The 15,843-nt window shown below is 39.5% G+C and overlaps 1 protein-coding gene across 12 annotated transcripts in view; it reads left to right on the top strand.

Moving 5' to 3' along the window:
- Window positions 1-15,843, top strand: part of KIAA1217 (KIAA1217 ortholog) — an 894,654-nt gene that overhangs the window by 736,985 nt on the left and 141,826 nt on the right. For all 12 annotated transcript variants that reach the window (XM_053713944.1, XM_053713943.1, XM_053713945.1 and 9 more), the window contains one exon: window positions 7,131-7,963. In XM_053713944.1, the coding sequence (XP_053569919.1) occupies window positions 7,131-7,963 (833 nt within the window). The remainder of the gene's footprint in view (window positions 1-7,130; window positions 7,964-15,843) is intronic.

The following is a 15,843-nucleotide window of genomic DNA, read 5'->3' as shown; positions in this document are numbered from 1 at the left end:
TTGTAGCCAACTTGTTTACTCACCCAGTAAAAGACCCCATATCATACATTTACAGTTCCCTAGGGCCACCAACACTATGGCACAAATTCTTAGATCTGCTTTTTATAGGGGCCGCGAAAACTAAGGCAGAGGGCTGTATGTGGCCTATGGCTGCCGCTTGGCAACCCTTGACATATATCACCAAGTAAACTCTATATATTGTAAATGGTCTGTATACATTGTAAATTTTTTGAAAGCTTTTGAAACTGTCACTTTGTTAACAATACAAGCAATATTTTGCTGACTAGAACACTACTCATCTTCTCCGTTATTGACTAGAGTATCCAACTCTGTTCCACAAAATTTTCAGGCAAAGAGGGGGAATAATTAAAATATATTGCAAAGCTGTTGTACTATGCACATTTTATATTACAATTTCAAGGCATTTGAAAAAAAGCTATGTGAAAATAAACTGTGCACAGAAAGTCCTTTTAAAGATAAAGAAACCATCTATAGCTCTGATATAAGTAGGAAACTTCCAAAGATTCTTAAAGTGAATGTAAATTTAGATGATAAAGTGCCCTGTTTTTAAAAATCCGATTAAAAACAGGGGCACTTTAATTAATCAAAATTTACATTTCACTCGTGTTGTGAAAATACTTATCTTTTAATCTTGACAACTGCTGCATCGCTTCCCCCTCCCGTCGCAAAGCCTCTTCCCGGGTCTAAAATGAGGAATCCGGCTTCCTCCAATCATGCCGTTGCATCAGACACTGGAGGATGACCGATCCGTCATTTCTGATGTATGAAGCGCCTTGCGACGCCCGGGGGAATCGCTGGAGCAGCAGTCAAGATTAAAAGGTAAGTATTTTCACAACACAAGTGAAATGTACATTTTTATGAATTAAAGTGCCCCAGAACTAGAAAAAGATGCTCTAGCTTGTATCTCCCAGCCCACACATACCCCAGTGCGTGATCTATATGAGTATAGGAGAAGGTTATAGGACAGCATCCACTGACAATATAATAGGAGCTAATATTCCTATCTAAGGGGTGATCTTTCCTATACTTAATAAATACTCTCAAGGAATACAACCCTATAATCTCGGCTACACGTACAGCATTATTTAATATATTTAATCTTAAAGTGGATTGTGTCTGAACCGGAGCTCTGGACATAATGCAACCTGCTAACGCATATTTGCATACGTTTTACACTATAATCCAGCTTATATCCCTCATAGCTACTTCACCTCTCATAGTACTACCTTACCATCCTTGCACACACCCCCTCCAGTTACTGCTTACCTGGTAAGCATAGGAAAATGCATTTCCTGTTTTCCCCACAATCCCTCTCTTTTCAAGATAAAGTCCTAAGGGCCCATGAGAGGCCCCTGCATACTATTTGGGATTCACATTTCACTAGCGGCCTATTTATATTAGAAGGGGACATATAGTCCTATATATAAAATATTTATCCAAAAAATGAGAAACCACTATATAAAGTTACTTTCTTTACACATAAAATTCTATAGCATAGGGAAGACCCAGGATAAGATATTTTATTACCATACTACAACTCTGATAGAATGGAATTTATTGCACCTCTTCTGTTGTTTTGTTCATTTTGATGTATAATAAGCCGGAATATTGCTTGTTTGCATTTTCAAAATTCAATAAAAATGATAAAAAAAAACAAAAAACTGTTATACATTTTTACAATACCTTCTTTAGCATGGTACATACAGAACTAGTTAAGTGGAAGACAAGGTGAACAAAAAGGTTGCTGTGCGCCATGTTTTTTTATTTTTCTCGCTAGGTTTATACATGGGGCGCATATGCAGAAATGTGCCATGAAATATATTGCCGTCCAGTATTGGGTACCTGTAGTATGACAGGGCTACATTCTTTACAGATATATTCAGTGCATCAATGCAGTATTTGGATTCAATTAGAAATGGAGGTGGAAAATCTACTAGTAAAAGCAGTTCTTGTGTATCAAGGCCCAGTTTAGCTTGAGGTTAGCAACACTCTCAGGTGTAAATCCACATAATCTGTAGCAAGACAGAGCTAAATTCTTCCCTTGCTTGTGGAATTAGCTTCATGACACTGAAAAAGGATGGGGAATTGAACATATCATTTTTACCACTTCTATACAGAAACACCTTTTTAAAAACTGTTTAATATTTTATTATACCAGTGCCCTTGCAAAATGCTATTGCTCCTGGGTGGTATAGTGTTAGACATGGCGTGCATTGTTACTGAGACTGGCAGACCCACAGCTCTTAAAATTCAAGCTCTGACTTGTTTTGGATTCCACTACCTAAATTTCTATTTAAAATCATTTGCATTGTGTAGAGGAAAGTTTCTTTACATCGTATTCCTTAAAAACATGTCCCTACCAGTTGTTCCCAGTTATTATTATTCTTATCACCTCCTTTTGTTTCATATAGGGGATACAATAAATATAAGGTACTAGACTAGGGCAGAAGGGATACAGGACCCTGCTCCCTATAGAGTCTTGTTTTTGGATATATTCAGTTTGCAGTCATGTTAATAATGCTTTATATATTGTCTACAGTTGTATGCAAAAGTTTAGGCACCCCTGACAATTTCCATGATTTTCATTTATAAATAATTGGGTGTTTGGATCAGCAATTTCATTTTGATCTATCAAATAACTGAAGGACACAGTAATATTTCAGTAGTAAAATGAGGTTTATTGGATTAACAGAAAATGTGCAATATGCAACATGGGGGCCTCAAAACAACTCTTAAATGACCTGAAAACAAAGATTGTTCAACATTATGGTTTAGGGGAAGTCTACAGAAAGCTATTGCAGAGATTTAAGCTGTCAGTTTCCACTGTGAGGAACATATTGAGGAAATGGAAGACCACAGTTCTTGTTAAGGCCAGAAGTGGCAGGCCAAGTAAAATATCGGAGAGGCAAAGGATGGTGAGAACGGTCAAAAACAGCCCATAGACCACCTCCAAAGACCTACAACATCATCTTGCTGCAGATGGTGTCACTGTGCATCGTTCAACAATTCAGCGCACTTTGCACAAGGAGAAGCTGTATGGGAGAGTGACGCGGAAGAAGCATTTTCTGCACACACGCCACAAACAGAGTCGCTTGAGGTATGCAAATGCACATTTGGACAAGCCAGCTTCATTTTGGAAGAAGGTGCTGTGAACTGATGAAACAAAGATTGAGTTATTTGGTCATAACAAGGGGCGTTATGCATGACAGCAAAAGAACACAGCGTTCCAAGACAAACACTTGCTACCCACAGTAAAATTTGGTGGATGTTCCATCATGCTGTGGGGCCGTGTGGTCAGTGCCAGTACTTGGAATCTTGTTAAGGTTGAGGGTCGCATGGATTCCACTTTATACCAGCAGATACTTGAGAATAATGTTGAGGAATCAATCACAAAGTTAAAGTTACGCCAGGGCTGGATATTTCAACAAGACAACAAACCAAAACACTGCTCAAAATCTACTCTGGCATTTATGCAGAGGAACAAGTACAATGTTCTGGGATGGCCATCCCATGGCCATCCCAGTCCCCAGACCTAACTGAACTGGAGATGTTTTACAAGGAGGAATGGTCCAAAATACCTTCATCCAGAATCCAGACACTCATTACAGGCTATAGGAAGCGTCTAGAGGCTGTTATTTCTGCTAAAGGAGACGCTACTAAATATTGATGCAATATTTCTGTTGGAGTGGCCAAATTTATGCACCTGTCTAATTATGTTTTGATGCGTATTGCACAGTTTTTTCTGTTAATCCAATAAATATCATTTCACTACTGAAATATTACTGTGTCTTTCAGTTATTTGATAGATTACAATGACATTGCCGATCCAAACACCCAATTATTTATAAATGAAAATCATGGAAATTGTCAGGGGTGCCTAAACTTTTGCATACGATTGTATGTCTTTATATGTAAGATTTGCTACACATTTAAACTGACCCTATATCGGACCAAGAGGCCGATTATTCATGGCCCAAATGAGGCCAAATACCCGGAAACAGTAGTTAAGAAGCAGCGTTCTTAAGACCGCTGCTCCTTAACTCGTCCGCTGCCTCTGAGGCTGCGGGAATCAACCTGCCTGATCGAAAACGATCAGGTTGATTGACAGCCCCTGCTAGCAGGCCGCAAATCTGCAATGGGCAGCATTGCAAAAGCAGTTCACCAGAACTGCTTGTGCAATGATAAATGCCGACAGCGTATGCTGCCGGCATTTATCGGTGTCTGGCAGACTTGATCGCTACAGTGGATCATGTCCACCAGAAAAATGATAAATCGGCCCCCAAGTGTATTTCACAGAAATGCATTTGTTGGAACAAGAGGACTTGCTCTACACCAGATATTTATCTGTGTGGAGAAATAAATAGAATCTACAGATAGGGCATTGTATTATATTCACAAAAATTGCTAAAATGTTCAGGATAGGAAATAAGTTTGTTATATCTATAGTGGACTGTCTTGTAAAAGATCAGCATTGGGAGATATGTTTGATATGTGTGCAGAGAATGTGAATGAAATTGAAATTGATTTTTCCAGCTGAAATATCTAGGGAAAAACAAATCATACTAATAGCTGTGTTTTATAAGTTCTCTGTTGGATTATCTTATATTCATTATTATAATAGTAATACAAATATTAACAAGATCTGTAAAGGGACATGGACTTGTTATTTTAACTTAGATGCATCATTTCCATTGCCGCTAGCTTATTATTGTAATGCATAGAAATGTGTGTTTATTTTATGCACCACATCAATATAAGCCTAGCCCTCCGTGCTGTGCATTGTGTAGAAAGCTCATGCATCACGTTACTTGCAGTCATTATCAAGATCATTGGGTTTCTAAGGCTAATGATTGCATGAAATTGACAGCACTTGATTCTCTCTCAATGGCAATGAGCTGCCATACAAGTGCTCTGTGTATAGTGTTTTTTTGCTCTTTTAATGAGGTCTCCAGTTGCACGCACCTAAACTTCTGTTATGAAAAACAATGAGTTGCATGAGACAGCCGGAATAAAGTGTTTTGTGCATGGCGGGGGCAGGGGTTTAAAATAGGTTTTTAACACAATTCATTTGCACTTGTTTTTACCAATTCCAATTCAATGGCAAGACATCTCCTGTTAATACCAGCGTTAAGTTCTCATTCAAATGTGCAAAATCTGGGAGATTCCTCTCCCATTCACTTAATGGGTATTTGTGTAATTAATTTTGTTTACCACTGAATATTCATTCATTTTTAAAAGTATGTTAAATTATGAAAAACCACTAAGTCAAAAAAGCATCATTTTTTTTAAAGGGACATGAACCCAAAAATTACCTTTCATGATTCTGATATATAGCATATAGTTTTAAACAACTTTCCAATTTCCTTTCATTATCTAATTTGCTTAATTTTTTAATTTAAAGTGTTTTAATTTGTTATTTGCGGCTATATGAGTTACGTATATCTACGAGGAGCCTAATGTATGGAGCATTATACCTCCAGTTAAGCATCTCATATTGTAGCCGAAACACTTACTTTTACTTGATTTCCCTTACATAACTGTTCCCAATGTATCTCAAGTAAGGGCTGTCATTATATTAGGAGTTAACTGCATTTTTGCGGCTTATCCTGCAGAGACACTCACTAATTTATGTTTCTCTGCCATGTATATTTCCCACTTTATCACTGCTTACTTGGCTAACAATTATTAGCAGAACATCCGTATATAGGTAGTGACCTAGAAGTAAACTGCTTCGATTCGGTCTAATACATAGGAAACCTCATTACAGAGCTCATGATACTTATTAGAGATCTCTGAATTAAAGGGACATATATGATCCAAAACCATTAATAACTATAGTATAAAAACACACTGAGTAGCAATAACTCAATATAATTATAGTTTGTGTTATTTCCCCTTTCTGCTCTGTATTTTCCCGTTACCCTTACGATACTTTGGAACTTAACATTATTATTGGGGAATCCCTATTAACTATTCCAAAAGGGGATACAATAAACATGCCATGATATTGTACAGTGCACCATTGCAACAATATTGTGTTTTTATCTGTAATATTTTACCTTAACCTATTAAAAGTTAAGTCTTAAACCCTTCTTTCGGGTAACCGAATACTTTCTATCAACTTTATACAATATTGTAGTGTTGTTGAGTGCTATTTTAGTACACACTTTTCCAGTGCTCACTGGATTCCTGTAAATACCTACCTAGGTATCTCTTCAACAAAAAATTTCATGGGCACAAAGCAAATTTGATAATAGGAGCTTTTTTTAAAATAGTATGTTCTGTCTAAATCGGAAAAGACAATTTTTGGATTTCATATCCATTTAAAGGGACAGTAAAGTCCAAAATTAAATGATTCAGACAGGAAATATGATTATAAACCGCTTTGGGTTTTCCTCAATGAACAAATTTGCTTTGTTCTCTTGGTATTGTTTGTTTAGAGTAAAGCTAGGTAGATTGATAGAAACTCAGGAGTGTTCACATGTCTTTAGCACTCTATAGCAGCAGTGTTTGTATCTATGTATAACAAACACTGCTATAAACAATATCACAAACACTGCTTCCAGATTTCTAGAGACACGTGCACACTCCGGCGCTTACCTCGGATTACTCTTTAATAAAGGATACCAAGAGAACTAAGCAAGTTGATAACAGAAGCAAATTGGAAAAGTTTAAATTGTCATGCTCTATCCAGTCAATTTAAGTTTAATTTTGACTTTAATGCCCTTTTAATGTTGACTGCAAGTTTCCCTTGTTAAGTTATTTACTACAAATCTTCTTTCTTACCAAATTAAACTGAGATTGGCATCGTTTTACACACCACCTATGCCAAGTACATGGAGAATCTGATTGGTTCATCTTCTCTGTTTTACTGTGTAAGAAGGAATCACATTTGAAAATTACATGAGAAGCAGTTAAACATTTTGTGGTGGCTAAATAGTCTTAGGTCAATGTGTCCTAGTCTGTCTCTTTAAACTATGGCTGCAGTAATGTGTTAATGCCATGCCCACTTAACAAAAATGTATCTCGTATGTTGCTAGGATTTATCTGCTGTTAGCAAAAATAGCTTCATTATATGTTGATTCTAAATGACCTATTTCTCATTTCAGATGCAAAGAGATACTTCATACCAAGGTCGAGATGGCCCAGCAGTCCATAGACCTGGGTCTGCAACATATTCATCACATGGAGGTCCAATATCTCCACCTCCTACACCTGTATCCCACTCCATGCCACCTTCTCCATCACGGATTCCTTATGGAGGAAATCGCCCAACAGTGGTGCAAAGCAATACTACAATGCCAAGGGAAAGGATTCCAAGCTTGCCAGCTTCTAGGTCCATATCACCCAGCCCCAGTGCCATTTTGGAAAGGAGGGACGTGAAACCTGATGAGGATATAAGCAACAAAAATGTGCAGCTGTTACGGAATGATGGCATGTATGCCGAGCCTTACTTGTATCATGAAGGACGGATGAGTGTAGCTTCATCACACGGAGGACATCCACTTGATGTTCCTGATCATCTTCTCACTTACCACAGGGCTGCTATGAGATCTGCAAGCACTTATTCAAACTCTTCTATGCAAATGGAGTTGATGGAGCAGTCCATGTATAGGCAAAAGACTCGAAAGCACTCAGAAAGTCACTTGCCAGCATACGGCTCTAAGACACCCCCTGCCTCTCCTCACAGAGTGACTGATATGAGGATGATGGACATTCATACACATAATGCTCATGTCCCTCCTCATGCCGTCCAAACTGATAGATCTTCTCCTATCCGGCAGTCCTTTAAAAAAGACCAAGGGCCGGGTATGTATGTAGAAGCTAAGGTGAGGAATACTGCAGGGATTTTGGGAATGGCTGACATTATCCCGCCATCTCCTGAAAAACAAGTATTTGGGGTCTATGGAGCACCTGGATCACCAAAACATACTTACACAAGGTAAGTAAGCTGAAGGTAACACTTCAGATAATTTTGTACAGTGATCTAGAAATGCGATTAACATATAGTATCTCACTTGTATACAATTTATGCCTTCAGATAACTTTCTAACAGTGTAGCAAATATCAAACTTTCTCTTAATATTCCATGATTGTTTATAAGACAACAGTTTTTTGACAACATAAATGTGACACAACTTGCTGATGGGCTCCATATGTGTGAATATTTAACCATAAATACTTTCTAAACAAGGCATGCAATTATATGATCTGCAATGTTACATCTGCTGACTGCTGTAAACATTGTGTATCACTGAAAGGGATGGGAAAATTAAACCTGCATAATTCAGATAGAGCATGTTATTTTAAGACACTTTTAAATTCACTTCTATTTTCAAGTACTTTGTTATATCCATTGTTGAAAAAACATAATTTATGCTTACCTGATAAATTTATTTCTCGTGATGTATCGAGTCCACGCATTAATCCTTACTTGTGGGATATTCTCCTTCCCTACAGGAAGTGGCAAAGAGAGCACCCACAGCAGAGCTGTCTATATAGCTCCTCCCTTAGCTCCACCCCCCCAGTCATTCGACCAAAGGCTAGGAAGAAAAAGGAGAAACTATAGGGTGCAGTGGTGACTAAAAGTTTTAAAATAAAAATACATATGCCTGTCTTAAAAAAACAGGGCGGGCCGTGGACTCGATACATCACAAGAGAAATAAATTTATCAGGTAAGCATAAATTATGTTTTCTCTTGTAAGATGTATCGAGTCCACGGATTCATCCATACTTGTGGGATACCAATACCAAAGCTTTAGGACACGGATGAAGGGAGGGACAAGACAGGGACCTTAAACGGAAGGCACCACTGCTTGTAGAACCTTTCTCCCAAAAATAGCCTCCGAAGAAGCAAAAGTATCGAATTTTGGAAAAAGTATGAAGCGAAGACCAAGTCGCCGCCTTACAAATCTGTTCAACAGAAGCCTCATTTTTAAAAGCCCATGTGGAAGCCACAGCTCTAGTAGAATGAGCAGTAATTCTTTCAGGAGGCTGCTGTCCAGCAGTCTCATAGGCCAAACGGATGATGCTTTTCAGCCAAAAGGAAAGAGAGGTAGCCGTAGCCCTTTGACCTCTCCGTTTACCAGAATAAACAACAAACAATGAAGATATTTGACAGAAATCTTTAGTTGCTTGTAAGTAAAACTTTAAAGCACGAACCACATCAAGATTGTGTAACAGACGTTCCTTCTTTGATGAAGGATTAGGACACAGAGAAGGAACAACAATCTCTTGATTGATATTCTTATTAGAAACAATCTTAGGAAGAAACCCAGGTTTAGTATGCAAAACCACCTTATCTGCATGGAAAACAAGGTAAGGGGAATCACATTGTAAAGCAGATAGCTCATAAACTCTTCGAGCCGAAGAGATAGCTACTAAAAACAAAACTTTCCAAGATAGAAGCTTAATATCTATGGAATGCATAGGTTTAAACGGAACCCCTTGAAGAACTTTAAGGACTAAGTTTAGGCTCCAAGGCGGAGCAACAGGCTTAAATACAGGCTTAATTCTGACCAAAGCCTGACTAAATGCTTGAACATCTGGGACATCTGCCAGACATTTGTGTAGTAGAATAGACAAAGCAGATATTTGCCCTTTTAAGGAACTAGCTGATAATCCCTTGTCCAAACCTTCTTGGAGAAAAGACAATATTCTAGGAATCCTAATCTTACTCCACGAGTAACCTTTGGATTCACACCAATAAAGATATTTGCGCCAAATCTTATGATAGATCTTTCTGGTGACAGGCTTTCTAGCCTGAATCAGGGTATCAATGACCGACTCAGAGAAACCACGATTTGATAGAATCAGGCGTTCAATTTCCAAGCAGTCAGACGCAGAGAAATTAGATTTGGATGCGTGAACAGACCTTGGATTAGAAGGTCCCGCCTCATTGGCAGAATCCACGGTGGAACCGAGGACATGTCCACTAGGTCTGCATACCAAGTCCTGCGTGGCCACAAAGCTCTCTCCTGCTTGATTCTGGCAACCAGACGTGGGAGGAGAGGAAACGGTGGAAATACATAGGCCAGATTGAAGGACCAAGGCACTGCTAGAGCATCTATCAGTACCGCTTTGGGATCCCGGGACCTGGACCCGTAACGAGGAAGATTGGCATTCTGATGGGACGCCATCAGATCCAATTCTGGTGTGCCCCATAGCTGAATCAGCTGGGCTAATACCTCCGGATGGAGTTCCCACTCCCCCGGATGAAAAGACTGACGACTTAGGAAATCCGCCTCCCAGTTCTCTACTCCTGGGATGTGGATTGCTGAGAGATGGCAAGAGTGATCCTCTGCCCATCAGATTATTTTGGTTACCTCCATCATCACAAGAGAACTCCTTGTTTCTCCTTGATGATTGATATAAGCTACAGTCCTGATGTTGTCCAACTGAAACCTGATGAATTTGACCGCAGCAAGCTGAGGCCACGCCTGAAGCGCATTGAATATTGCTCTCAGTTCCAGAATGTTTATCGGAAGAAGAGATTCCTCCCGAGACCATAAGCCCTGTGCTTTCAGGGAGTTCCAGACTGCACCCCAGCCTAGCAGGCTGGCATCTGTCATTACAATGAGCCACTCTGGCCTGCGGAAGTACATTCCCTGAGACAGGTGGTCCTGAGACAACCACCAGAGAAGAGAATCTCTGGTCTCCTGGTCCAGATGCAGTTGAGGAGATAAATCTGCATAATCCCCATTCCACTGTTTGAGCATGCATAGTTGCAGTGGTCTGAGGTGTAGGCGGGCAAAAGGAACTATGTCCATTGCCGCTACCATGAGTCCGATTACCTCCATACACTGAGCCACTGATGGCCGAGGAATGGAATGAAGAGCTCGGCAAGTGGTTAAGAGTTTTGATTTTCTGACCTCCGTCAGAAATATTTTCATTTCTACCGAGTCTATCAGAGTCCCTAGGAAGGAAACTCTTGTGAGATGGACGAGAGAACTCTTTTTTATGTTCACTTTCCACCCGTGAGATCTCAGAAAAGCCAACACGATGTCCATGTGAGACTTGACTAGTTGGAAAGTCGACGCCTGAATTAAGATGTTGTCTAGATAAGGCACCACTGCTATGCCCCGTGGACGTAGAAACGCCAGAAGGGACCCTAGCACCTTTGTGAAAATTCTGGGAGCCGTGGCCAACCCGAAGGGAAGGGCAACAAACTGGTAATGCCTGTTTAGAAAGGCGAATCTGAGAAATTGATGATGATTTCTGTGAATAGGGATGTGTAGATACACATCCTTTAAATCCACGGTAGTCATATATTGACCCTCCTGGATCAGAGGTAGACTAGACCGAATAGTCTCCATCTTGAATGATGGAACTTTGAGGAACTTGTTTAGAATTTTGAGATCCAAGATTGGTCTGAAAGTTCCCTCTTTTTTGGGAACCTCAAACAGGTTGGAGTAAAACCCTAGACCCTGTTCCTCTTTTGGGACTGGGCGGATCACCCCCATGGTAAGTAGGTCTTCTACACAGCATAAGAACGCCTTTCTTTGTCTGGTTTACAGACAATCGAGAAATGTGAAATCTCCCCCTTGGAAGGGAGTCTTTGAATTCCAGAAGATATCCCTGGGACACAATCTCTAAAGCCCAGGGATCGTGAACATCTCTTGCCCAAGCCTGAGCAAAGAGAGAGAGTCTGCCCCCTACTACATCCGGTCCCGGATCGGGGGCTACCCCTTCATGCTGTCTTAGAGGCAGCTGCAGGCTTCTTGGCCTGTTTACCCTTGTTCCAAGCCTGGTTAGGTCTCCAGACTGACTTGGATTGGGCACAATTCCCTTCTTTGCAGCAGAGGAAGCTGAAGCGGGACCACTCTTCCGAAAGGAACGAAAATTATTTTGTTTGGTCCTCATCTTATTTGATCTATCCTGAGGTAGGGCATGACCTTTCCCTCCAGTGATGTCTGAAATAATCTCTTTCAGTTCAGGCCCGAATAGGGTCTTTCCTTTGAAAGGGATGTTCAAAAGTCTAGATTTAGATGACACATCAGCAGACCAGGACTAAAGCCATAACGCCCTGCGTGCTAAAATGGCAAAACCTGAATTATTTGCCGCTAATTTAGCCAGTTGAAATGCGGCATCTGTAATAAAAGAATTAGCCAATTTAAAGGCCTTAATTCTGTCCATAATTTCCTCTAATGTAGTCTCCATCTGAAGAGCCTCTTCTAGAGCCTCAAACCAGAAGGCAGCTGCAGTAGTTACAGGAACAATGCATGCAATAGGTTGGAGAGAAAAACCCTGATGAACAAAAATTTTCTTCAGGAGACCCTCTAATTTTTTATCCATAGGATCTTTGAAAGCACAACTGTCTTCGATAGGTATAGTTGTACGCTTAGACAGAGTAGAAATAGCTCCCTCCACCTTAGGAACTGTCTGCCACGAGTCCCGCATGGTGTCAGATATGGGAAACATTTTCTTAAAAACAGGAGGGGGAGCAAACAGAATACCTGGTCTATCCCACTCCTTAGTAACAATATTCACAATCCTCTTAGGGACTGGAAAAACATCAGCGTAAACAGGAACCTCTAAGTATTTGTCCATTTTACACAATTTCTCTGGAACCACTATAGGGTCACAATCATCTAGAGTCGCTAATACATCCCTGAGCAATAAGCGGAGGTGTTTAAGCTTAAATTTAAAGGCTGTCATATCAGAATCTGTCTAAGGAAGCGTCTTTCCTGAATCAGAAATTTCTCCCTCAGATAACAAATCCCTCACCCCTACTTCAGAGCATTGTGAGGGCATATCAGATACGGCTACTAAAGCGTCAGACGGCTCAGCATTTTTCCTAAACCCAGAGCTGTCCCGCTTTCCTTGTAAACCAGGCAGTTTAGATAAAACCTCTGTGAGGGTTGTATTCATAACTGTAAAGTAAAAGAATTTGACGCACTAGAGGTACTTGGCGTCACTTGTGCGGGCGTTACTGGTTGTGACACTTGGGGAGAGCTTGATGGCGAACCCTCATTTACCTCTGACTGAGAATCATCTATTGCTCTATTTTTAAGTGCTAATATATGTTCTTTATAGTTTATAGACATATCAGTACAATTGGAACACATTCTAAGAGGGGGTTCCACAATGGCTTCCAAACATATTGAACAAGGATTTTCCTTGGTGTCAGACATGTTAAACAGGCTAGTAATGTAACAAGCAAGCTTGGAAAACACTTTAATCAAAGTAAATAACACTTAGAAATAAAACGGTACTGTGCATTTAAGAGAAAAAAAGCTGCACAAATTCTGTAAAATAGTGTAAAAAAGCAGTAAACTTAACGAAATTTTTACAGTAACATCATAAAGCCTTAGTAACTTTGCACAGCTATGCAAATAAACAATTAACCCCTTAATGGCAAAACCGGATTTAAAAAACGTAAAAACCGGTAAAAAGGACTTTCAGCACCTTGCCACAGCTCTGCTGTGGCTCCTACCTGCCCTTCAGAACGATTTGTGGGGAAAAAAACTTCTTTTACAGCCCTTAAACACAGCAGGAACCTCTGGAGAAGCAGTTAGATGTCTCTGAATAAAAGAAACTGCGCAACTGAGGCGCAAAAATAAGCCCCTCCCACCTCACTCGATGTTTTGAGGCCTATCAGAAAAACACCAGAGTGTCTCTTAATTAACCATGTGGGTTAAAAAAAAACAAAAGCAAGCCACAATGACCCCTTTAGTCCATTCAAAAAAACGTTATAATTGCATCATTTACTGAATAAACAAAAACGTTTTTCCTAACAGTGTCACCAGTAACTAATAAGCCCTTCATGCAAGCTGAAATTCCTATCCAAGTGTCTGAATACAGCTTACCCTTCCCTCATGGGAATATTGCCAGCCTTTTCTAGAATTAACACAGTCTGTCTAGAAAAATATAGACTGAACATACCTCATATGCAGCGTAGCATGCAAACCGCTCCCCCAACTGAAGTTTTCCTGTACTCTTCAGCCCTTGTGAGAACAGCAGTGGATCTTAGTTACAAAGTGCTAAGATCATCATCCTCCCTGCAGAAATCTTCATCCCTTTTCTGCCAGAGAGTAAATAGTACACACCGGCACTATTTAAAATAACAAACTTTTGCTTGAGAAATAAAAAACTAACATTTTTGTCACCACACTTGCTCTGCCCTTCCTAGTACTTAGAGTAGGCAAAGAGAATGACTGGGGGGTGGAGCTAAGGGAGGAGCTATATAGACAGCTGTACTGTGGGTGCTATCTTTGCCACTTCCTCTAGGGAAGGAGAATATCCCACAAGTAAGGATGAATCCGTGGACTCGATACATCTTACAAGAGAAATAATATGTACATATCCTAGACTAGTGGGAGCTAGCTGGTGATTGGTGCCTGAACACATTTGTCTCTTGTGATTGACTCACTAGATGTGTTCAGCTAGCCCTTAAAATGGTATGTTCTGTCTGAATCCTGACACCCCCCCCTGCCGCCCCCCCCCAGTTATATATTGGACACCCTGAAACCCTAAATAAGATAGAGCCTTATCATTAAAGTAGCTTCTCACTAAAGTCACATTAATTAATTTTACATTTATTGCACAACCGCATACAACAAACCTATTTTCCAGTGATCATATGCTTGTTGAATGCATAAATATTTTAGAATACGAAGTTGTGTTGTGTTTTTTTATTAAAATCAGTGGGGGCTTTTTGGTTACTGATGCATGCTTTGAGGGTTCTATATTGTCCCAGCAACTAAAGAACCACTTTTCCGGATTTGGGCCACATTGGATCATGGTACTTGAAGCTTCAGGGAGATTGCATTCCATTTGCTGGCATCAGGAAGCCGTTATTACAATCAAGGAGACTCCCTGAACTTCAGGGAGAGTTGGGTATATATATATATATATATATATATATATATATATATATATATATATGTGTATATGTGTGTATATACAGGCATACCTAATTTTATTTCGCTTCTCTGTATTGCATTTCGCAGATATTGCTCTTTTTAGAAATTAAAGGTTTGTGGCAACCCTGTGTCAAGCAAGCTTATTGGCTTCATTTTTCCAACATATATACACATATAAACACATGAATACACATGAATACACATGAATACACATGTATACACATATATACACACATATGCACATCCGCAACAAACAGATTATGACTCACTGAAGGCTAAGATGATGGTTAGCATTTTTTAACAATAAATAATTTTTAAGTAAGGTATGAACATTTTTTTTTATACATACCACTATTGCACACTTAATAGAGTGCAGTATAGTGTACAAATAAATATAAACAAATAAAAATTAGTGTCACTCACTTTATTGCTATATTCACTTTATTGGGGTAATCTGGAACCGAACCCGCAATATCTCCGCGGTACGCCTGTATGTATGTATGTATATATATATATATATATATATATATATATATATATATATCGTTGATTGTTGTCTCAAACCTACATGTTTTTTGGTTTTGCTTACTTGTTAGTTGAGGTAAATTTAAGATTCCTCTTGATGTCTGATTTTTTTTTTAACCTTTTTTTTTTTATACTGCGCAAGAATATTTTACTGACTTTTATGAATGTAAATGACACCAACATTTTTTGCATATTTATTTTACTTGGCAAATGTCTCAATGGTTTAGCGCAGGGGTCAGCAACCTTTGCACCCCAGATGTTTTGGAACTACATTTCCCATGATACTCAGCCTGCCTAAAGTGTGTCTGAGCATTATGGGAAATGTAGTTCCAAAACATCTGGGGTGCCAAGGTTGCTGACCCCAGGTCTAGTGCCTTCCATATGGGTAACAAACAGTGTTTCATTTTTCCTTGCAGAGCCAGTGAATACTTTT

Source organism: Bombina bombina, chromosome 5 (genome assembly GCF_027579735.1).
Source record: "Bombina bombina isolate aBomBom1 chromosome 5, aBomBom1.pri, whole genome shotgun sequence".
In the NCBI taxonomy this organism is placed as follows: Eukaryota; Metazoa; Chordata; class Amphibia; order Anura; family Bombinatoridae; genus Bombina; species Bombina bombina.
The sequence above is the reverse complement of the archived record's forward strand: the minus strand, read 5'-3'. Positions and strand labels throughout refer to the sequence as shown.